At 37.4% G+C, this 25,473-nt stretch overlaps 1 protein-coding gene across 4 annotated transcripts in view; it reads left to right on the top strand.

Annotated features, from left to right (window-relative positions):
* Positions 1-25,473, top strand: part of ORC2 (origin recognition complex subunit 2) — a 54,671-nt gene that overhangs the window by 27,377 nt on the left and 1,821 nt on the right. For 3 of the 4 annotated variants that reach the window (XM_033430240.2, XM_033430252.2, XM_033430254.2), the window contains 8 exons: positions 8,947-9,056; positions 11,587-11,719; positions 12,741-12,837; positions 14,758-14,904; positions 15,511-15,682; positions 18,008-18,069; positions 19,119-19,237; positions 21,372-23,401. In XM_033430240.2, the coding sequence (XP_033286131.1) occupies positions 8,947-9,056; positions 11,587-11,719; positions 12,741-12,837; positions 14,758-14,904; positions 15,511-15,682; positions 18,008-18,069; positions 19,119-19,237; positions 21,372-21,458 (927 nt within the window). In that variant the 3' untranslated portion in view covers positions 21,459-23,401. Of the gene's footprint in view, positions 1-8,946; positions 9,057-11,586; positions 11,720-12,740; positions 12,838-14,757; positions 14,905-15,510; positions 15,683-18,007; positions 18,070-19,118; positions 19,238-21,371; positions 23,402-25,473 lie in introns of those variants that run through there. The other variant, XM_033430246.2, reaches the window with a different exon arrangement.

Below are 25,473 nucleotides of genomic sequence, written 5' to 3'. Positions count from 1 at the left end.
AGGGTCATAGTTTCTTTTTTTAATTTATTGAAGTATAGTTGATTTACAGTGTTGTATTTCTACTGTACAGCAAAGTGATTCAGTTATACCTGTATATATATTTTTTTCATATTCTTTTCCATTATGGTTTATCACAGGATTTTCTTTTTTTAACATCTTTATTAGAGTATAATTGCTTTACAATGGTGTGTCAGTTCTGCTTTATAACAAAGTGAATCAGTTATACATATACATATGTTCCCATATCTCTTCCCTCTTGCATCTCCCTCCCTCCCACCCTCCCTATCCCACCCCTCCAGGCGGTCACAAAGCAGTGAGCTGATCTCCCTGTGCTATGCGGCTGCTTCCCACTAGCTATCTATTTTATGTTTGGTAGTGTATATATGTCCATGCCACTCTCATTTTGTCCCAGCTTACCCTTCCCCTCCCCGTATCCTCAAGTCCATTCTCTAGTAGGTCTGCATCTTTATTGCCGTCTTGCCCCTAGGTTCTTCTGACCATTTTCTTGTTTTTTTCTTTTCTTTTTTTTTAGATTCCATATATATGTGTTAGCATACGGTATTTGTTTTTCTCTTTCTGACTTACTTCACTCTGTATGACAGTCTCTAGGTCCATCCACCTCACGACAAATAACTCAGTTTCGTTCCTTTTTATGGCTTAATAATATTCCATTGTATATATGTATCACAGGATTTTGAATATAGTTCCCTGTGCAGGGTCTTAGTTTCTTTGATATGCATGTACCATTAATTTCTGTTACCAATTTAACCCACATATTCATTGAACCTCACACTGGTCATAAAACAAAGACTGACCTGACTCTCAGTTGAAAACCTTGCAAAAAGCAGAGGATATTCTGCTTCTTGCTATTATGGAAAGCCTGCCCATTGCAGTAAGGTAACAAGGTTGCTGTATACTCTGGTTCCAGTGTTTCGTTTTATAAAAAAGTAGCATACAGTTAGACTCAGGGCTTTGACAGATACCTCACTAAGAGAGGACAAAGAACCATCTGAATAAGAAAATCTTTCATTAGCAAGTGGGCTTGAGGGACTTCCCTGGCGATCCTTGGTTAGGACTCTGCACTTCCACTGCAGGGGCATGGGTTCAGTCCCTGGTCAGGGAACTAATATCCCACAAGCCATGCAGCCAAAAAAAAAAAAAAGAAAGTGGGCTTGATAATTTAAGTCAAGAAGAGATTGTTATTGACTCAGAGAGAATCAAGATTTTATTATTTTCTGAAATAGGAATTCAGTGCAATTTCCTAAGGTATACAGGGCTTTTGACAGAGTTTTCAAGCTATAGAAAAGAGAGAAGAGAGGTTTACCACAGGGTAAACCTCTATGGCTTGGATGACGTGGTGCTGTGTGGTTGGGGGTTTTTGGTTTTTTCTGTTTTGTTTGTTTCTTTCCACCTGTCTCATAGGTATTGCAACTCAGATCAGAGACTAGCTGAAAACATGTGTCAAGAAACCAAGCTGTTCAAGGAAGAGATGGCACTAACATCTGCTTAGTGCATGTATTTTTTTTTTTTCTATACAGCAGGTTCTTTTTAGTCATCAGTTTTATACACATCAGTGTATACATGTCAATCCCAATCTCCCAGTTCATCCCACCACTTTCGCCCCTTGGTGTCCATATGTTTGTTCTCTACATCTGTGTCTCTATTTCTGCACTGCAAACCGATTCATCTGCACCATTTTTCTAGGTTCCACATATATGTGTTAATATATGATATTTACTTTTCTCTTTCTGACTTACTTCATTCTGTATGACAGTCTGTAGATTCATCCACATCTCTACAAATGACCCAATTTGGTTCCTTTTTATGGCTGAGTAATATTCCATTGTATATATGTACCACATCTTCTTTATCCATTTGTCTGTTGATGGGCATTTAGGTTGCTTCCATGACCTGGCTATTGTAAATAGTGCTGCAGTGAATATTGGGGTGCATGTGTCTTTTTGAATTATGGTTTTCTCTGGGTATATGCCCATTAGTCAAGATTGCTGGGTCATATGGTAATTCTACTTTTAGTTTTTTAAGGAACCTGAATACTGTTCTCCATAGTGGATGTATCAATTTACATTCCCACCAGCAGTGCAAGAGGGTTCCCTTTTCTCCACACCCTCTCCAGCATTTGTTGTGTGTAGATATTCTGATGATGACCATTCTAACTGGTGTGAGGTGATACCTCATTGTAGTTTTGATTTACGTTTCTCTTATAATTAGTGATGTTGAGCATATTTTCATGTGCTTCTTGGCCATCTGTATGTTCTCTTTGGAGAAATGTCTGTTTAGGTCTTCTGCCCATTTTTGGATTGGGTTGTTTGTTTTTTTAATATTGAGCTGCATGAGCTGTTTATATATTTTGGAGATTAATCCTTCGTCTGTTGATTCGATTGCAAATATTTTCTCCCATTCTGAGGGTTGTCTTTTCATCTTGTTTGTACTTTCCTTTGCTTTGAAAAAACTTTTAAGTTTCATTAGGTCCCATTTGTTTATTTTTGTTTTTATTTCCATTATTCTAGGAGATGGATCAAAAAAGATCTTGCTGTGATTTATGTCAAAGAGTGTTCTTCCTATGTTTTCCTCTAAGAGGTTTTTTTTTTTTTTTTTTTTGCTGTACGCAGGCCTCTCACTGTTGTGGCCTCTCCTGTTGAGGAGCACAGGCTCCGGATGCGCAGGCTCAGCAACCATGGCTCACAGGCCTAGCCACTCCACAGCATGTGGAATCTTCCCGATTGGGGCACAAACCTGTGTCCCCTGCATTGGCAGGCAGACTCTCAACCACTGCACCGCCAGGGAAGCCTTCCTCTAAGAGTTTTAGAGTGTCCGGTCTTACATTTAGGTCTTTAATCCATTTTGAGTTTACTTTTGTGTATGGTGTTAGGGAGTGTTCTAATTTCATTCTTTTACACATAGCTGTCCAGTTTTCCCAGCACCAGTTATTGAAGAGACTGTCTTTTCTCCACTGTATATCCTTGCCTCCTTTGTCATAGATGAGTTAACCATAGGTGCGTGGGTTTAACTCTGGGCTTTCTGTCCTGTTCCATTGATCTATATTTCTGTTTTTGTGCCAGTACCATATTGTCTTGATTACTGTAGCTTTGTAATATAGTCTGAAGTGAGGGAGTCTGATTCCTCCAGCTCCGTTTTATTCCCTCAAGACTGCTTTGGCTATTCAGGGTCTTTTGTGTCTCCATACAAATTTTAAGATTTTTTGCTCTAGTTCTGTGAAAAATGCCATTGGTAATTTGATAGGGATTGCATTGAATCTAGATTGCTTTGGGTAGTATAGTCATTTTCACAGTATTGATTCTTCCAATCCAAGAACATGGTATATCTCTCCATCTGTTGGTATCATCTTTAATTTCTTTCAACAGTGTCTTATAGTTTTCTGCATACAGGTCTCTTGTCTCCCTAGGTAGGTTTATTCCTAGGTATTTATTCTTTTTGTTGCAATGGTAAATGGGAGTGTTTCCTTATTTTCTCTTTCAGATTTTTCATCATTAGTGTATAGGAGTGCAAGAGATTTCTGTGCATTAATTTAGTTTCCTGCAACTTTACCAGATTCATTGATCAGCTCTAGTAGTTTTCTGGTGGCATCTTTAGGTTTCTCTGTGTATAGTATCATGTCATCTGCAAACAGTAACAGTTTTACTTCTTCTTTTCCAATTTGTATTCATTTTCTTTTTTCTTCTCTGATTGCCATGGCTCAGACTTCCAAAACTCTGTTGAATAATAGTGGCGAGAGTGGACATCCTTGTCTTGTTCCTGATCTTAGAGGAAATGCTTTAAGTTTTCCACCATTGAGAATGATGTTTGCTGTGGGTTTGTCATATATGACATTTATTATGTTGAGGTATGTTCCCTGTCTGCCCACTTTCTGGAGAGTTTTTATCATAAATGGGTGTTGAATTTTGTTACATTTTGTCAAAAGCTTTTGCTGCATCAACCTAAATGCCCATATATTGAGATGATCATATGGTTTTTGTTCTTCAGTTTGTTAATATGGTGTGTCACATTGATTGATTTGCGTATACTGAAGAATCCTTGCATCCCTGGGATAAATCCCACTTGATCATGGTGTATGATCCTTTTAATGTGTTGTTGGATTCTATTTGCTAGTATTTTGTTCAGGATTTTTGCATCTATATTCATCAGTGATATTGGTCTGTAATTTTCTTTTTTTGTAGTATCTTTGTCTGGTTTTGGTATCAGGGTGATGGTGGCCTGGTAGAATGAGTTTGGGAGTGTTCCTTCCTCTGCAGTTTTTTGGAGGAGTTTGAGAAGGATAGGTGTTAGCTCTTTTCTAAATGTTTGATAGAATTCACCTGTGAAGCCATCTGGTCCTGGACTTTTGTTTGTTGGAAGATTTTTAATCACAGTTTTAATTTCATTACTTGTGATTGGTCTGTTCATATTTTCTATTTCTTCCTGGTTCAGTCTTGGAAGGTTATACCTTTCTAAGAATTTGTCCATTTCTTCCAGGTTGTCCATTTTATTGGCATAGAGTTGCTTGTAGTAGTCTCTTAGGATGCTTTGTATTTCTGCGGTGTCTGTTGTAACTTTCCTTTTTCATTTCTAATTTTACTGATTTGAGTCCTCTCCCTCTTTTTCTTGATAAGTCTGGCTAATGGTTTATCAATTTTGTTTATCTTCTCAAAGAACCAGCTTTTAGTTTTATTGATGTTTGCTATTGCTTTCTTTGTTTCTGTTTCATTTATTTCTGCTCTGATCTTTATAATTTCTTTCCTTCTGCTAACTTTGGGTTTTGTTTGTTCTTCTTTCTCTAGTTCCTTTAGGTGTAAGGTTAGATTGTTTATTTGAGATTTTTCTTGTTTCTTGAGGTAGGCTTGTATAGCTATAAACTTCCCTCTTAGAACTGCTCTTGCTGCATCCCATAGGTTTTGGATCTTCGTGTTTTCATTGTCATTTGTCTCTAGGTACTTCTTTTTTTTTTTTTTTAATAAATTTATTTATTTGTTTTTGGCTGCATTGGATCTTCGTTGCTGTGCGTGGGCTTTCTCTAGTTGTGGCGAGCGGGGACTACTCTTTGTTGTAGTGTGTGGGCTTCTCATTGTGGTGGCTTCTCTTGTTGCAGAGTACGGACTCCAGGCATGCAGGCTTCAGTAGTTGTGGCTCACGGGCTTAGTTGCTCCGCGGCATGTGGGGATCTTCCCCGACCAGGGCTCGAACCCATGTCCCCTGTGTAGGCAGGCAGATTCTTAACCACTGTGCCACCAGGGAAGCCCTGTCTCTAGGTACTTTTTGATTTCCTCTTTGATTTCTTCAGTGATCTCTTGGTTATTTAGTAATGTATTATTTAGCCTACATGTATTTGTGTTTTTTATGTTTTTTTCCCCGTAATTGATTTCTAATCTCATAATGTTGTTGTCAGAAAAGATGCTTGCTATGATTTCAATTTTCTTAAATTTACTGAGGCTTGATTTGTGACCCAAGATATGATCTGTCCTAGAGAATGTTCCATGTGCACTTGAGAAGAAAGTGTATTCTGCTACTTTTAAGTGGAATGTTCTATAAATATCAATTAAATTTACCTGGTCTGTTGTGTCATTTAAAGCTTGTGTTTCCTTATTTATTTTCTGTTTGGATGATCTGTCCATTGGTGTAAGTGGGGTGTTAAAGTCCCCTACTATTATTGTGTTACTGTCAATTTCTCCTTTCATGGTTGTTAGCATTTGCCTTATGTATTGAGGTTCTCCTGTGTTGGGTGCATAAACATTTATAATTGTTATATCTTCTTTTTGGATTGATTCTTTGATCATTAGGTAGTGTCCTTCCTTATCTCTTGTAACAGTTTTTATTTTAAAGTCTATTTTGTCTGATATGAGAATTGCTACTCCAGCTTTCTTTTGATTTCCATTTGCATGGAATATCTTTTTCCATCCACTCACTTTCAGTCTGAATGTGTCCGTAGGTCTGAAGTGGGTTTCTTGTAGACAGTGTATATATGGGTCTTGTTTTTGTATCCATTCAGCGAGCCTGTGTGTTTTGGTTGGAGCATTTAATCCATTCACGTTTAAGATAATTATCGATGTGTATGTTCCTATTACCATTTTGGGTTTGTTTTTGTAGGTCCTTTTCTTCTCTTGTGTTTCCCACTTAGAGAAGTTCCTTTAGCATTTGTTGTAGAGCTGGTGTGGTGGTGCTGAATTCTCTTAGCTTTTGCTTGTCTGTAAAGCTTTTGATTTCTCTGTTGAATCTGAATGAGATCTTTGCTGGGTAGAGTAATGTTGGTTGTAGGTTCTTCCCTTTCATCACATTAAGTATATCATGCCACTCCCTTCTGGCTTGTAGAGTTTCTGCTGAGAGATCAGCTGTTAACCTTATGGGATTTTCCTTGTATATTATTTGTCATTTTTCCCTTGCTGCTTTCAATAATTTTTCTTTGTCTTTAATTTTTGCCAGTTTGATTACCGTGTGTCTCAGCGTGTTTCTCCTTGGGTTTATCCTCTATGGGACTCTGCGCTTCCTGGACTTGGGTGGCTCTTTCCTTTCCCATGTTAGGGAAGTTTTCGAGTATAATCTCTTCAGATATTTTCTCGGATCCTTTCTCTCTTCTCTCTCTTCTCCTTCTGGGACCCCTATAATGCGAATGTTGTTGTGTTTTATGTTGTCCCAGAGGTCTCTTAGGCTGTCTTCATTTCTTTTCATTCTTTTTCTTTATTCTGTTCCGCAGCAGTGAATTCCACCATTCTGTCTTCCAGGTCACTTATCCGTTCTTCTGCCTCAGTTATTCTGCTGTTGATTCCTTCTAGTGTATTTTTCATTTCAATCATTGTATTGTTCATCTCTGTTTGTTGTTCTTTAATTCTTGTAGATCTTTGTTAAGCATTTCTTGCATCTTCTCGATCTTTGCCTCCATTCTTTTTCCGAGGTCCTGGATCATCTTCACTATCATTATTCTGAATTCTTTTTCTGGACAATTGCCTATCTCCACTTCATTTAGTTGTTTTTCTGGGGTTTTATCTTGTTCCTTCATCTGGTGCATAGCCCTCTGCCTTTTCATCTTGTCTGTCTTTCTGTGAATGTGGTTTTTGTTCCACAGGCTGCAGGATTGTAGTTCCTCTTGCTTCTTCCTTAGTGCATGTATTTCTTTTTTCTTTCTTTTTTTTTTTGCGGTACACGGGCCTCTCACTGCTGTGGCCTCTCCCGTTGCAGAGCACAGGCTCCAGACGCGCAGGCTCAGTGGCCATGGCTCACGGGCCCAGCTGCTCCACGGTATGTGGGGTCCTCCCAGACTGGGGCACGAACCCGTGTCCCCTGCATTGGCAGGCGGACTGTCAACCACTGTGCCACCAGGGAAGCCCCGCATGTATTTTTATATAAGCAACATGGGGGAAGGAGAAGTGGATCTAGGGTCAAAGTAGGACTTCATAGGACCTAGAGACAGACAGACCTGTTGGAGGATGAAAGAAACACCTGTTACTGATAGTGAAGAAAGGAAGGTCTTTCATTAATTGTGGACATAGCTGACAGATATGGTCATAGTAACATGTGTCAGTGAGCATTTATTTCTCATGTCTGCGGGTCACCTGGGAGTTGACTGATCTAGGATTTGCTCCACGTGTCTGTCTTCCTTGTTGGACCTCCCTGGAAAGCTAGCAGAGGCATGTTCTTCTTATAAAAATGTCAGAGACAGAAGAAGTAGAAAAACAAAAGACCTCTTAAAGCCTGGGCTCAAACGGTCTCAGTGTCACTTCTGCCTCATTCTAGTGGCCACAGTAAATCACGTGGCTGAAAACAAAGTCACAGAACAGGGGATGGGGACTAGATTCCACCCGTTTAGTGGGAGGGATTGCAAAGTCACATGGCAAAGGGTACAGATAGGAGGAGGGGCAAGTATTGGGGCTAGTAATGTAATTCTGCACAAATACTAAAGTTTGAAATGAAGGTGAATAGGTGACATAACATTTCAGAGTTCACACTAAGTGTGAGTATGCTCTGATAATACAGTATAAATAACTACTGAAAATGACACTAGTGCTTTATCTGCTTTTCAGGGCTCTAGACGTTAGGGAAAAAAACATCAGATGGAGAGAGAAATTTTTGAAATCTACTACTTTACAGTTTTACTTAGAATTTGTCCTATTTCTCTTTAAGTATATGGATGAATAAAAACTGTATAGGCTAGAGTGCCTGGAATCTTGGTTGCTGCTCTAGTCTTCAGTATTAAAAAATATTTTACTTAAAGGCTAAAATCATGAAAACACAGTAGTGCCAGGGTAGAAATGCATATACAGCTTTTTACTAGAGTTTTCATTTCAAGAAGTGAGCTGTGTTTGAGTCACTAGCATGAATTTTCAAGTTTTGGGTACAGAGCAATGTATCTTCCTCAGTTTATTTTTACATTATTGTTTTAAGAACTTTGCCGTACTTACCAAAGATAAAGGATTTGTTAGAAACAGCTTTTAAAGAGGAGCAGTGAATTTTACTAATGATAATGGTAAATTATAAAGAAACTTGACTGTTTTCTGAGAATTAATATTGAACTGTTACCTTAAGCTTTTACATTTTTTCAAATCCATAGGTTTTTAAAAGAGTGTCTGGATTTGTTGTCAAAGCTGGGAGGCAGGTTTAATTGTCTCCTTATGGTAACAATATTTTTAGAAATTAAAGACTTACATTGATATTTGGAATTTATAGTCATGTAAATGGTTCTAGAGAAAATGTAGCAAATTCTTTACTGTTTTACATATTTGTACTTAAAGAATGTATAAAACATTTTAAGAAAGAAATATTGAAATATTATGTGTATTCTCAGTAGATGCACTCATTACCAAACCTGATTAAAGTAATATTTCCACTGATGGCCTCTTCTAACCTCTACCTCTAAGGAAATATTTTTAGTATGGATTGATGTGATGTAATGTGGATTGAGAGTGATTTTCTTCCCTCCCTCTTCCTTTTTTTTTTTTAAAGCAAACTTTGCATAACTTACTGAGCAAGGTTTCTCCTTCCTTTTCTGCTGAACTTAAACAACTAAATCAACAATATGAACAGTTATTTCATAAATGGATGTTGCAGTTACAGTAAGTACTATTATCATTGTAAACCTTTGTAAAATAAAGAATAATATATATTTACATGTCTATGTTAAAATCAAAGCAGTTTGACATTTAATTTTCTTTTTGCAATGAACTTGATATGTATTTTTATTTATATGTAAAAATTTGAAAAAACAGGTGTTTTCCCAATTTTATGACCCAAATGTAGAAATGTCATATTATTATATGACTCTTCTCAGAAATTCCAATTTTCAAGAAATTTGTCTTTTCTAAGTGTTTTTTTTTTTTTTTTTTTGCAGTACGCGGGCCTCCCACCGTTGTGGCCTCTCCCATTGCGGAGCACAGGCTCCGGACGCGCAGGCTCAGCGGCCATGGCTCACGGGCCCAGCCGCTCCGTGGCATGTGGGATCTTTGCGGACCGGGGCACGAACCCGTGTCCCCTGCATCGGCAGGCGGACTCTCAACCACTGCGCCACCAGGGAAGCCCTGTCTTTTCTAAGTTTAATCAGACTTGAAAGCTATTGTGTAAAATAGCCTTTCTTAGAGTTATTACTTATAAAAATATTTGAAAATATAATTTGTCAAGATTGATAAATATATCAGTTAGATTTTAATTCAGAGTTTCTAAAATGAAAGAATATATATTTTTCTTTCAATCTCATTCTGTTTACATGTACTGTAGACCTTCAGAATTTCATGAGATCTGTTCCCTAAACATTATTTTACCATTTTAAAATTGTTTCTTAGAATATTTTTTTAACTTTATCATTTTTCAAATACCTCAGGTTAAATTTAAATTTCCATTAAAACACCTAGAAGAATGATAAAGATTAAAACGTAGTAATGTTTTTCTATAATTACTTTTATATTCGTATTTAAAAGGACCTTAATATAAAGAAGTGCTTGAAGTGTATGCTAAAATGTGAATGGTGCAGTAAGAACATAAAAGTTGCCACAATTTCCCCCAATTGATCCTGGTTTTCTTTGCCAATAATAAATCAAAGGAGTATGCTAGTAAGAAAATGATTATCTTCCCTGTTAGGACCTTACCTTCTCTCAATAACTATTTATGGACCTGTTCATTTTGAATTTATAAGGCAGATCTTCACTCTGATCCCATACCCCAGTCCACCAATTCTTCTTTCTTCCCATATGTCAGCTTTGATAACTTGATTTGCTTTGCTTCCCAGCCTAGACCTCATAGTCAGCTACTTTAGTAGAATTGCTAGCTCTCTGAACTCCCTTGCTTCTTTTTTCTGCTGCTTCTATTTTGCTAATCTCTGCCTTTGGGGGTTATCTCTTTTCTTTTCTATTTCCAGGCTATCCTGCATTGCTACAGAGCATCACGTAAATACTGTTTCTGATTGACCTCCGTTAAAAAATCAAGGAGTTGAACTTTAGCCTGACCCCTAGTGCTTGGTGTTCTGGGTTGTCTCATTTACTCTCTTGGCTTCAGTTGCTTTTTGTATGTGAATAACTGCCGTAACTATATCTCTAGCCCAGCCAGATCTCACTCCTCAGCAGCAAATGTGAATGTATATTGGAAGTGTCCATGTGGAAGTCCTGTAAATAATTCAATATACATAAAATTTAACTTATCTTAAATCCCTCAATCCCACCTGCCCCAGCTACCTCGCATAGTGGATGCACCCCATTCATGCAGTCTATGCCAAAAAACTGAGCTATTCTTAATAGTCCCTTTCACTTAACCTTCCATGTCTAATCACTCTCCAAATCCAACCAATTTGACCTGTAAAGCTCTTGACACATTTGTCTCCGTGACACCTAATTGAAGTCCATAGTCTTTGGTGGTTTTACCCTCCTTCCTATCCATTCCCCCACTCAGTCAATGTAATCTTCTAAAAAGATCATGTTACTTTCCTATTAAAACCTTTCACTTAACACCTGACTCTTTACTTTTAAATGCTTATGTTCCTTGGAATAAAATCCAATTAATGTCTTAGTTGATTTAACAACACTTTTGTGACCTGGCCCCTGATTACTTTTCCAGTTTAATCTATCAGTTAAAACTCTGCTTCAGCCTATAAGACTTTTTAGTGTCTTGTACCTAGTGCCATGTTCTCCCTTGCCTCTTATTACTTGAAAGGTAGTAGGAGTTTGAGAGAAAGTTGGAACTGCAAGCTTGGTGTACAGATAATAAAATTGTGCTTTTGCTTTATATAAGTTGGGAGTCAATAGTTATTTAGCCATGCCATTTCTTCCTGTATTCTTTATCAGCTTAAATTAAGGAAACTGGTTGATTATAAAATTGGCAATAAGACGTACTGAACTTGGGCTTCCCTGGTGGTGCAGTGGTTGAGAGTCTGCCTGCCGATGCAGGGGACGCGGGTTCGTGCCCCAGTCCGGGAGGATCCCACATGCCGCGGAGCGGCTGGGACCGTGAGCCACGCATGGCCTATGAGTCTGCGCGTCCGGAGCCTGTGCTTCGCAACGGGAGAGGCCACAACAGTGAGAGGCCCGCGTACCGCAAAAAAAAAAAAAAAAAAAAGAGAAGTACTGAACTTTAATTTCATGAGTGCTGTTTTTCTTACAGCCTGGGGTTCAACATTGTGCTTTATGGTTTGGGTTCTAAGAGAGATTTACTGGAAAGATTTCGAACCACCATGCTGCAAGATTGCATTCATGTTGTCATCAATGGCTTCTTTCCTGGAATCAGTGTGAAATCAGTAAGTTTTAAAAATGTTAAAAGGAACAACATCATATCCCCTGCCAATCCATATCCCCACGTTAATGAAGATGCTATTTCATATTCTGGAGCATTCAGTTTTTGTTTTTATTGCAATAGTTTTCACACTAGTAGGATTGCACAGTGCTTAAGATCATGTGTTTGGACTCAGAGGGTTCTAGCTTTGAATCCCCATCCTTGAATTTCCTATTTGGTAACTGATAATGTATTAAATCTTAGGGAAATGTTAGCTTTGTTTACTACATTGAATACCAACAGTACTTCTCTCAAGAATAGGATTATGGGGGACTTCAATTTTATTATGCTTTTATGTCACTTCAGTGCTCTAAAAATAATAAAAATATAAGAATGGTTTATAGTTCTTTGTTCATTTTTACTCCAGATGCTCATATCTCTTCATCATTTGAAAGTTAATTTAAATCTTTTGAATTCTGGATATTAACCAATGTAATATTCCTTTTTAAAAGTGTCTTTAATGTTTGGGTCCTCTTTCATTTGATAAATCTATAGTTTTCTAATATTTTTCATATTGTTAGTTTTTGGTTTTGTTTTGTTTTTACTACCTGCTTATGTTATATTTACACCTTTGCTATTCTTCCCTGTTTTCCTTTTAGCGATAACTTATGCAAAGAAATGAATTAGATGTACTTAAGTACCAGTAGAATTTTTGAAGTGATTTTTCAGACTTAGTGGGAAATCCAAATTTATTTTTAATTTATTAAAAAGATTGGGGCTTCCCTGGTGGCGCAGTGGTCGGGAGTCCGCCTGCCGATGCAGGGGACACGGGTTCGTGCCCCGGTCCGCGATGGTCCCACATACAGAGCGGCTTGAGCCATGGCCGCTGAGCCTGCGCATCCGGAGCCTGTGCTCCGCAACGGGAGAGGCCACAACAGTGAGAGGCCCACGTGCCAAAAAAAAAAAGGATTGGTTTGCTAGTTGTATTTATCCTACATGACAGAATAAGTTATAACTGATGTACCTCTTGCACTTTTATGACATAGATCCTGAATTCTATAACAGAAGAAGTCCTTAATCATATGGGTACTTTCCGCAGTGTGCTGGATCAGCTAGACTGGATAATAAACAAATTTAAAGAAGGTAACGTGAAGGAGATGCTCTGTAGTTTTAGGGTGAAGCTAAGCGTACTTATTTGTGTACTAGTATACATAAAATTGAGGATTGTTTTAATAATGACACTTCTCTCAATGCTGATTTAGATTTTGATTTCTTTAAAATCTTTTTCTGTGAACTTTTTCTGTGAACTCTAACTTACCTAACAGGAAAGAATTACTCCTGCTACCTTGAATTTATATAGCCAAAGCCTCTTTTTTTCCCCCCCAAAACCTTTTATTTCAGGATAATTTTCAAGTTTTGTTTGGCCAGTGTAAAGTGTTTCCAGTTAATTGGTACCTCTATGTCCGATAGTTTTATATTGTTTAATATGTTTATAAAGCATTCTTATCTTTATCCTGAGTAAGCATCAATGCATTTGAATAATTTCGTATACTAAAATCTGAGAAATGGGGGACAAAACATTTGTTGTTCTTTTGGTGTGAATGTTCTTGTTATATGAGCATTTCAGAAAATTAAAAATAAAATTATTTAGGGTCTAACAATTGTCATTTAGTCATTGCTTAACAATTAAATGGAGTAATTGGTTATGCTTAATGATTTAATGGATGATTTTGATATTGTTTGTACGCTCACTAAAATAGGTGCCTGAATCATTTTTTATATATATTTATATGTAGTTACTCTATTATATATAATCTGTATTATAATAAATATTTATATATTATATAATCTGTAGTATCTAAATATAATTTATATTAAATAATTTATAATTATATAAATCATATAAATGTTTTACATAGTTATAATATAGATGTTATATAATTATGAATTATATAAATTATAATTGTATATTACATATGTAATATAATGATTATATGTTTGTTTACATATAATTTAAATACTGACTATGGTGACTTCTAGAATTTAAGGAACCTTGGACTTTCAAAAATGTGTCATCTCAGAATCGTCGTCACTATATTGTCTCTCTTGTCCCTCTATCCCCAGTGGAAGAGAAATGTACTTATTCTCTTTAAAAGGCTCATCTTTTGTCATAAATGCCAATGTCCCATTTCTTACCAGCTCCTGAGGGACTTAGCAATGGCTTTTAAACATGTATAGAACTTCTTCCATCTTAAGAAAAATATTTACCTGATTCTACTGCCCTTTTACTCTATTTTATTTCCCTATTTCAATATGATTTGAGAGTTTTTGAAGACATGTCCTGCCTTCTACTGTTTGTTTCCTTCTTAATTTCTTGCCTCTGTGCTACCTGAATTGTATGCTTGAAGATCACCTGTAATTTTTTTCATGCTAAAAACACTGACCTTGCCTCACCCTTTGTTTCTCTTGATCTCTCCAGTATTTGATGGTGTTGACATCTCCATCATCCAAATTCTTCCTTCACTGACTTTTATGATATTTTACTTCTCTGACCTTCCTCATGCCTTGGGCAATATCCTAAGCCTCTCCCCTTCTTTTGTCTCTTGGCTTTTGTGATAACCAGGGTTTTCTATATTCTCTCTTAATGCTTAATGAGAACTCTTTTTTTTGGAGGAGGGGACGACTCCCTCCTTTATCCCACCTTGCAATTCAACATGCACAGATTCACCTCCAATCCGATATGTATCTTGCCTTATTTCCTATGCCGTATTAAAACTGGTTTCTTCATGGTCTGATTCAAGTGTTAACCATTCTGGTTAAGTCTCTAACTGCTCCAGTGTCTACTGATTTCCAATGAATTTCTTTTTTTTTTTAAAGACTATAATAATGTCTTGCCTGTTTTATGAGTGACTGACATAGCTTCTCAAATAAATTGCATACACCTAAGCAATAGTTCTTTTGTCCTGTGCTACTTTGATATATTCTTTAATACAGTCCTTGCATGTGGTAGGGGGCTTCACAAGTACTCACTGAAAATAATAATTGCATTCTCTTTCCTTTTAGAATCTTCTTTAGAACTCTTTCTTCTTATCCACAATTTGGATAGCCAAATGTTGAGAGGAGACAAAAGCCAGCAGATTATTGGACAGTTGTCATCTTTACGTAATATATACCTTATAGCATCTATTGATCACCTCAATGCTCCTCTCAGTAAGTTAAATATTACTATTTTTCCTTCTTGAGATATCAGTCTTTGAAAATTAATTTTCTTAATGTTGTCACAGCATTTTTATTGTTTTAAAGTATGGTTTTCCTTTGTTGCGTGTTTAAAGACATAGTTGCCAAAAATATAGCTGTCCTTAATCTGATTTAGAACATAATTCTTGGAAATAAAAATTTAGATAGTAAAGGGTGTGTTTTACAGCTAAAGTTTCATGAAGGAGAGGAGATCCAACTATTATTTTGGTTTCTTTCTACTCTTCTTTGTGGAATTGCAACATTTATTTTATGCATTTAATTCAGACTTTGTGATAATCCTATAAAATAAAATGTTAAATTATTAAAATTTTTAAAAGAATGCCTTGGTAGTGCTAATATATTTTAACTTGTATTTAATATACAAATAAAGATTCAGATGTTGATTGACAGTGAAATTAGATTGTGAGGTACTGATTTGGATGGGGAAATAGCAAAAATGAAAATTTTCAGGATTCACTTTTTATTTAATGCTTTCTGTTCTTTCCTAGAGCGGAATCTAGTAACAAGACAATATGAAAATACTTAGTAATTCTTGTTTTCTTTGATCATGTACTCTAGTGTGGGATCATGCAAAGCAGAGTCTTTATAACTGGCTCTGGTATGAAACTACTACATATAGTCATTATACTGAAGAAACCTCCTATGAGAATTCTCTTCTGGTTAAACAATCTGGATCACTACCACTTAGTTCCCTAACTCATGTTTTACGAAGCCTTACCCCTAACGCGAGGTAAGATGAAAACTACAGTTTCTTTTTCAAAAAACTCTATATATTTTAAGATATGCCATACTAGGTTTTAATGGCTGTACTAAAGTCCTTACTTAGTTTGCAGGATTGAGAGAAATAGTAGTAATAATAGTTGCCAGTACTGGGTTATGCATTAGGCAGACTACTCAGTAGTAATAATAAATAATAATAATAAATATAATAATAAAGCAAGAGTACCAGCATTTTTGTTTTTAATAGATTTTTATGTTTCTGAGTAAGAGCATCTCAATGTTCATCATAGAGGAAAAAGCAGAATTTTGATGGATTTCACTTAAATTTGATAGTTATTTTTAATTACATATTGAACATTATGATTCAAACACAGGGCCCTTTACATGAAATAGCTCATTTGATCCTCACAGCTCCTCTAAGGTAGATAGTAAAGGGCACAGAGATTTTGATCCAAATCTGCATGGTTCCAAAGCTCATCCTCTTAAATCTTGAACATCTTTGTATAGTGTCTCCAGTGAAGCCCTTCAGCAGCCTAACCAAGAGGCATATCTGGATTAATAAAAGCAATTAATAAAGGTTAAGGAAAGTTGTATACAGCATAAGCCAGGAAAAAATAAATTGCATAATTAACCTGTTGAAAAAAGGCATTGAGTAGCCTCACAGGAGGCCACAGAGAAATGTAAGAGGCAAGTCCTGAGCATTCCTTTCCCAGCCAACCCCCTGCCAGTAACTCATACCACAGTGCAGTGTTAAAACTAGGAGACTGACATTGGCATGATCCAGAGAGCTTATTCAGATTTCACCATTGATATGTGCACCCATTTGTGCATGTGTGTGTGTTTAGGTCTGTGCAGTTTTGTCACACGTGTAGCCTTGTGTAACTACCACAATCAAGATACGCAACTTTATCATCACAAGACTCCCTTGTGATGTTAACCCTCAAATGCTAATTTCAGTGAATTTTGTTACTGTATAAAGCTGTTTTTGTACACTTGAAGGTTATCATTGCAGTAATAGTGAAATATGTATTAAATGAATATCTAATCAAAATTTTTGATGGAATTGGGAATAGAAAAAGTGTTCATTTAATTTTACTATTACGCTTACTCCTAATGGACTATTGCAAGTTATTACATATAAACTTGGGAATCCATGCAATGTAAATGCTCTAATGCAATTATTTTTTAGTTGGGCATACCTAAATGTCTGTGTGCTAGTCTCCAAAGCTTTTTTGGTTCATTCCGTACACTCCAATGTAATTTAGTCTTTACTTGGTATGAATGTGATTGATCAAAAAATCTTCACCAAAATTCAGCAGTGTAGTCAGTGGTAGTACTTAGTTATAAAGTGGTCATTCAGATGATCCAAAATATGCTTATAGAAATTATCTTCTAGACTGTCATAAAAATGAAAATGCAAAAGGTTTAAAATTTTTGCCAAATCCAGGGACTTCTGGGGAACTTGGTTTGTGTAACACTGCTTCCAACCCAATAATTCTACTTGGTACACACTCTTACAGAAACAATCCAAAGTATGAAAGAGTATTTATTTATAATTGTATTTAATTTAATAAATTAATATTTTTTATTAATTAAAATTGGAAGTAATGTGAACATCCAAAACCAGTAGGGAAATGGTCAGTTTGTGGTACGATAGATGAGCAGACATTAAAAACTTTAGGAAGAATTTTTAAAGACATGGGAAAATCAGTAAGTGAGAAAGAGAGGTATAAAATGGTGTGTACCATATGTAAATGCATGAATTTATGTCTTCACACTGCCTTGTTCCACAAAGACTTGAGAAAGCAGCATATGCACGTATGATCTCCACATCAAATATTAGTGGCTGTTATTTTAAGGTTATGGGGTTAATATTTTCCTCTTTAGTTTTTATTATATATTACAAGTTTTCTATAGTGGACCAACCTGTAGTCTAAAATAATACAAGTTGACCCTGAACAACGTGGGGGTCAATCCGTGCCTAACTTACAGTCAGCCCTCCATATCCGCAGTCCCTCCGCATCCGCAGGTTCAACTCACTGGGGACTGTGTGGTACTGTAGTGTTTACTGTTGAAAAATATCCACGCATAAGTAGACCCACGCAGTTCAAACCCGTGCTGTTCAAGGGTCAGCTGTACTCCTAGATTTTCTTTAAAAGGAAATAAAAAAGCTTCTCCTTTTTAAGTAGACCAGGATACGATGTTCCTTGAGAAAGGAACAGAAGGTAATACAGACAGGCCAGGTGTTTCACACTCTTTGTGTATTTTACTATTAGCTGTTATCTTTGAATGTTAACATTGTGGATTTGAATTTCTGTTTGTTTTTTTTCCCTAGGGGGATTTTCAGGCTACTAATAAAGTATCAGCTGGATAACCAGGATAACCCTTATTACATTGGTATCCACTATATATTTTTAAATTTATTTATTTTATTTTTGGCTGCATTGGGTCTTCGTTGCTGCGCGCAGGTTTTCTCTGGTTGCGGCGAGCGGGGGCTACTCTTCTATGTGGTGTGCAGGCTTCTCATTGCGGTGGCTTCTCTTGTTGGGAGCACGGGCTCTAGGCGCACGGGCTTCAGTAGTTATGGCACGTGGGCTCGGTAGTTGTGGCTCGTGGGCTCTAGAGTGCAAGCTCAGTAGTTGTGGCACACGGGCTTAGTTGCTCCATGGCACGTGGGATCTTCCCGGACCAGGGCTCGAACCCATGTCCCCTGCATTGGCAGGCGGATTCTTAACCACTGCACCACCAGGGAAGCCCCATGGTATCCAATATTTATGATATTAAATTGTGTGACTTTTTGTTTCATCCCATAAATTATTTTTTCTAGAATCTAATAATAGCACTGCAGTTTTTCACAGCAGTGAATAAATGGTTTGCTCTGTGATATCGTGTCTGCCATATCGAAAATTTTCAAGCAGCCCTACAGATACACTGCTGAACAGGCTGTTTGCCAGTACAAATTGAAAGACAAATCCAGCTTAATTTTAAAATTTCCTGTGCCACCTATGGATGTGTGTCTTTCAACTACATATATTTCATATGCTGGGCATCTTAGATTTTCTTCCCCTTGAGTGAAATAATGTGTTAAATTTAAACACACATTTTAATAATCATTCGGCTCTCATTTGACTTACTAGTTCCCTCTTTAAAAAAAAGTCACCTTTATTCACGCTGTTTAAAACTGTCCATGGGATTATGTCATACTTGGCCACAGTTGACTGCTTTCAACCAGTCAGTTCTCTTTTAAGAATGTAAGCCACAGTACATAACACCTAAGTATTCCCTAGCTTTGCTTCTTCCAGAGATACTTACTTCAACACTTACTGGCTGCTTTGACATACTTTGGTAATAGCACTTTTTTTCTGTGTTCTTCGGCATGGGTATCCATATATGGGGTCATGTCTTAAATACTGACTTAAGTTCACATTATCTTTTGAACTCTCCAGGACTTTCTTTTCAAGACTTTTACCAGCAGTGTCGGGAGGCATTCCTCGTCAATAGTGATCTGACACTTCGGGCCCAATTAACTGAATTTAGGGACCACAAGCTTATAAGAACAAAGAAGGTGAGACTTTGCTGCTGTAGCATTGTGTGCCACGATTAGTGTATCTCATTTACTTAAGGACAAGTATGCCTGATTATGAAACTGAGGTTGCCTGATGGGTCACAAGGATCCATTTAGGCAGTGTGCCATTTGAGTTGTGTAGACAGAGAGAAGGTAAAAGTACTCTGCTTCAGAGTAGAGCAGGAGACTTACGACTTCTAGTCCAGAGTCACGGGCCATTAGAAATGAGTCAAATAATCCTATTTCCTTCTCCCTCTCTTCCTTCTACCCTATCATTAATCCAGTCTATATTTATTGAGCACTAACTTTATATGAGATATTTCACTAAGCATTAGGATACAGAAGTTAGCAAAAACCTAATTTCTTTTCTCATAAAGCTTAAAGTCTAATGGAGGAGATGGACATTTGCCAAATAATCACACACACGTAAAGTTTAAACTGTGGTGAGTCCTGTGATCAGAAGGGACGTGGTTCTGAAAGAGCATATTACAGTAGGTGGATTTGACCTAGTTATGGGTATCAGAAGAGACCACTGAGCTGAGACCTAGGAAGACTAGGAGATAACTAGTCAGACAGGGAAGGGAAGAGAATTCTAGGCAGGAACAGCATGTAAAGAGGCCCCAGAACAAAAGGCAGCCAGCATGACACAAATGAGGCTGAAAAGGGCTAGACTGTGCATGACTTTTAGGCCAAGGAAAGGGTTTTAATCTTTATTCTGAAATAATGGGGAGTCGTTTAAAAAATTGTTCTGACAATGGTATGGAGAGTGGAATGGGGCAGGGTAAGATGGGGATTGCCAGAAGTCAAGGCACAGAGACCAGCTAGAAAGGTGTTAGTTGCCTGATGGTAATCTGGACTAAGGTAAAGAGAGAAGAGTGGTTGGATTCAAAATTGACAAGAATTGATGATAGATTGGATACGGGAGCCAAGGGAAAGGAGGGTGTCAAGAGTGATTCCTGGTTTCTGGCTTGCACAACCAGAGAGGTGGTGGGATCATTGGATGAGAAGCTGGAAGAGCAACATTTTGGGGGAGACATAGCATGAGTTCATGGTCTTACATGTTTGGACTTAACTCTGTTTGAGGTTCTTCTGAGATTTCCGAGTAGAGATGTCAGCTAGGCATTTGGATTCCTGGGACAAGATACCGGAGAAAAGATCTGGGCTAGAGATACAAGGTTATATGATTCCTACATATTTAAGTTATAACTGAAACCAGGCATTGGTGAGACTATCTAGAGGGAGGACATATAGTGAGATTAGAGGGCCAAGAACTAAGCCTAGCAGTGTGACACTTAACGGCCAAGTAGAAGATAAGCCTGCAGAGGTGAAACAGCCACAGAGCCAAGAAGAAAACGAAGTTGTCACAGGAGCCAAGAGAAGCGTGTTTTAAGAAAGAACGGTCAGGGACTTCCCTGGTGGTCCAGTGGTTTAGACTCCACGGTTCCAACACAGTGGGCACAAGTTTGATCCCTGGTCAAGGAACTAAGATCCCACATCCCACATGCTGCGTGGTGCAGCCAAAAAAAAAAAATAAAGGTCAGCAGTCTCAGGAGCTGCCGAGAGGCCAAAAAGACAAAGACTGAAGATACATAATGAATTTAGGAAACTGGAATTCCTTGGTGGGCTAAGCAAAAGCTCTTCTGGTGACATGATAATGGTGGCAGTAGGTAGGCTGGCCTGGGTTGAGTGAAAAGCAAGGAAATGGAGACCACCATTTATAGACAACTCTTCTGGAAAGGTACCAGGGTTATAGGACGGATGGAGAAGAACGAGGAATCTAGTGAGGGTTATTTTAAAATGGGAGATACCCGAACCTATAGCCAATGGGAAGGATCCAGTTGAATAGGGACTAAAAGAACAGAGAAATCAGTGGTATAAGATTTTAGAAAGAGCAGGAGGGTGGAAAATAAAATACCCAACTTCTCATCCTTTAGTCTTTTCCACTATAAAGCGGCTTAACTATAAATTCAGTGTATTTAATAGATATATATGCCTGTGTGCCCTCTGGCCTTAATTTTTATACCTTTATATAAAATATTAATGAAATCAAATCAGTTTTTTGTTTAACGTACAACAGGATTCAAATATATCTCTTACGAATGACTAACATCCAGGGTATTCTTACATCTTTTAGGGAACTGATGGAGTGGAATATTTATTAATTCCTGTTGACAATGGAACATTGACTGATTTCTTAGAGAAGGAAGAAGAGGAATTTTGAAGCTCTCCTGTACTCTTGAATCTTCTGTGGAAGAGTTGTACCCCAGCTGCCACTCCTCTAGTCTAAAATGTTGTGTTTACATCCAATATTAGACTCTTTTTCCAATGTACAAGATTTAAAATTGGGAGGGGGAATGTCATCAATTAGAACCTTGATTATTAGCCTGGCTGGTGTACCATCCTAGTACTATGCAGTGGTCCTCAAGTTGGAGAAAATGTGCCTTTCATTCATTACCTCTCTGGAGACTTCTTGCTGGAAGGAACAGTGTGCTCAGGGACTATTTGGAGCTGGATGTTTTGAATTCTTTTATACCAGAGATGATATTCCTAATTTTTCGAGGGCCTTTTAACACTCCTGGAGCTATCTGCAAATGTGCTTGTTCCAGAGTGTGGAAGTACAAAGACGTTGCAGCATCACGTAAATCGGCTTTATTTGCTATTCCATGTGTCAGATTTGAAGAGTATAATAGAGAAGGCAGATCATCTCTTACTGTTTCTGAAATGGCTTAACAAAAGGTGTAAGATTGGGGGAAAGTAGGTAATTCAACTTTCTCCTTTTGTATTTAGGCTACATGCTGATAGAGGAAGAAGAAGCATGATGCCATTCAGTTGGGAGAGTAGGAAAAACATAAAAGAGTATATAGGGTGTATGCCCATCCCAGAAAGCACGTGAACAGTAACAGATCATGCTGCTCAGGACACTTAATGTCTGTGCCGTCACCTTCAGGATACAAGTTAGAAGCCAGGCTAGAGAAACACAAACCTGAATTTCATTTTAGTTATTTTTTCAAGGCAACAGAAAATAAAAATTTAACTATTCTTGTATATCAACATGTTTTTCTTTTCTTGAATAACATGCAGATGAGCAGCATATTAATGGCTGGCCTTAAATGAATTTGATTTCTCTATCAAGTAGGCCTAAAATTCACTGTAAGACATTTCAGTTTTTTTCCTTAAAATGACAGTTTCAAACCTCCTAAATACTCAAGCCTTTTTTTCTCTTAGGAAAGACAAGAAGGTTAATCTTGGCCACTGGAGTCAGCTCATAGTCTTCACATACTCCCTGAACTATTTCATACTTGGAAATGAAATTCTTCATTAAAATATCACTGTAATATACTGCATCAGCATTTCTCACCCATTTCTCATCTTGTAAACCCCTTTTATGAAAATATTTCCCAAAATGATCAGAATTCTTGAAACCATTTCTTTGTGTCATATAATGAAGTAATTTTATTTTAAATCCATGCATTAAGGGGTTTAGTCATAAGCATAATTACTAATCAAAATTTTAAATTTATACATGAATAGGATTCTAAAATTGTTTAATTGTACCAAAGGATATGCAATGAAAAGTGATTTTCCTTACCATCCCGATCCAGTCCCTTAGGCAGCCATTGACAGCGGTTTAAGCATTCCTCCCAAGGTATTCTATGCACATCTAAGGGTATTTGTCTGTATTTCTCATTTTAAAAACACAAATGGTGGCATATGATGCTTGCTGGTTTGCACCTTGTTTTTGTTTTTTGCTTAATATATTTAGTTTATTATAACTTACAGTATAAAAAAGTATATGAGGGGCTTCCCTGGTGGCGCAGTGGTTGGGAGTCCGCCTGCCGATGCAGGGGACGCGGGTTCGTGCCCCGGTCCGGGAAGATCCCACGTGCCGCGGGGCGGCTGGGCCCATGAGCCATGGCCGCTGAGCCTGCGCATCCGGAGCCTGTGCTCCACAACGGGAGAGGCTACAACAGTGAGAGGCCCGCATACCGCAAAAATAAAAAAAAAAAAGAAAGTATATGAAATCTTTAATGACCTAATGTGCAAACTTTGCATTTGCCCTTAAATATCTACTGGTTTATTTTTATAATTTTTGTGTCTATACTGTTTGCAAGCAGTATGTGTGAATAGTCTTTACTATTAATAAAGAAACCAATTTGGATATAACCATTTTTTTTCATTTATAGTACTGGGTTTTTTTTTACTAAAGATATCTTGAAGTGCTTCAAAAGTTTTATGAGTGCATCTCACAGTTCTGATGGTGATCTTGACAGAATTATATGTTCTTCGTTACCTTGTTTCAACGTCAGTGTTGCTTCAGCTCTATCAGTTTGATTGCTAAGGCTCCAAACTTCTGCTGTTACTCGCTTCTCGCAAGACTGAACAGACCTGAAACCTTGAAAGATTTTTCTGGCTTCTCTTAATAAAATGGCAAAATAGGCCAAAAAAGGCACAGGGGATGCAGGACAGACGGTTACACTCTACAGACTTGGCATAATACTGAATTCCATAGGCAGGGAGTTCTAAACCGGTTCTTGTGATACTCCAGAAACTTAACTTTCTTAGCATCATGTTTGCCATTTTAATATGTGAACATGTCATTCATACAAAAGATCAGTAAGTTCGAGGGATGGTGCATAGGTTTTACTTAAAAAAAAAATTACTAACAAAACTTTAGAAATCTACAGTTGACCCTTGAACAACACAGGTTCGAATTGTGTGGGTCCACTTAAATGCAGGTTTTTTCCAATAGTAAATACTACAGTACTACACAATCCACGGTTGGTTGAACCCACGGATATATAAAGAGAAACAGCATACACAGGGAGAGCCAACTATAAGTTATACTTGGATTTTTTTACTGTGCAGGTCAGCACTCCAAAACCCCACATTGTTTAAGGGTCAACTATTTTTCCCCCCAACCAATTCAAACCTGGAGCCAGTAGCAAGTTCACAATGTATTTTCCTACATTCTAGGAGGTGAGGTGACTCTTCCAGCTTAGTCCTGAGTGGCTCTCAGATATAACAGTGAGTCATGAGAGTCTGCCTCATCACAGACTGTGTCTCCTAAAAGCCAAGGGATAAACTGTCATGTAAATGACTTTCTCAGGCTTTTTGTAATTATTTGATCTCTCCCCCTTGGGAGAGTCTCCCATACTTTAATTTTTCAAATTGCTGTTAAGCCATGTTAATTCATGTTTGCTGAGAACTTACTAAGTAGAAGGCTCTGTGCTAGGCAGTTGAGAGAATATGAAAATGTGATGTGAAATATCTAGTTGAGGTTTTAACAGCATTAAAAGTTACAGTATCCTTAATGTGTTGAATAAAGTAAATTTGAAATAACTAACACTATGGAAAATATAACTTTAAGCATGAGTATAACAAAGCTCATTACCAAATTTTCATTATTTTGGCATATATCACTTGGGCCTCAAGTCTTAAGTATTTAGGTCCCCTAAATACCTTTAGCATCTTTACTTTTGCTACCCAAAGTGTGGTCCTCAAAGTGGCAGCATCAGCATCTCCTGGGAACTTAAGAAATGCTTGGGCCCTTACTCAGGCATCTGAATCAATCTGCATTTTAACTAAATCTCCAGATGTTCTGGTACACATTAAAAAGTATGGAAAGCAATGATGTATACAACTAAGCTATCAACACGTTAAAGTTAACAGTTCAGAAAATTTGACAGCTGAAAGTAAATAATCTTGAGTGGTACTTTTTTAAAAACTGCACAGGAAGAAAAAAATAAAAAATAAATCCTGCATAGGATGTGTTTGGGGGTATTTTTAATTATTTAGAAATGCTAGCATGCCAGTAAAGAAACTGGATTTAACATAAAATTACTTCACTGAGATCCTCACTGCCGTCATCAGTCAGTTACAGATGAAATCACATCACACCTTGAGTGTGCTATAAAGAAAAAAAGGAGGGTTTGAGAGCTACTGGCCTCAGTTTATTTCTTTGTCATCACCTCTGACCATACCTTCCCTGCGTTGTGCTTTCCACTATGACAGTAATTACTTGGGTCTACGTGAATTAATTACTTGGGATTTTCAATGTGCTGTGCTGTTTCTCTACTTAGTGCACTTGTTCAAGCTGTCCCTCTTTAATGAATTCTACCCCCTTTCCCCAGAAGACCTTCCCTATAAACCCTATGCATATCTTTATCATAGTTACTTAAGAGTTTATTGTAACTGTCATCCAAATTTCTGTCCTATCCTCCCCACATCTCTATGGG

The sequence above is a fragment of the Orcinus orca genome, chromosome 7, assembly GCF_937001465.1.
Source record: "Orcinus orca chromosome 7, mOrcOrc1.1, whole genome shotgun sequence".
Taxonomy (NCBI): Eukaryota; Metazoa; Chordata; class Mammalia; order Artiodactyla; family Delphinidae; genus Orcinus; species Orcinus orca.
This window is presented reverse-complemented; position numbering and strand designations above follow the sequence as displayed.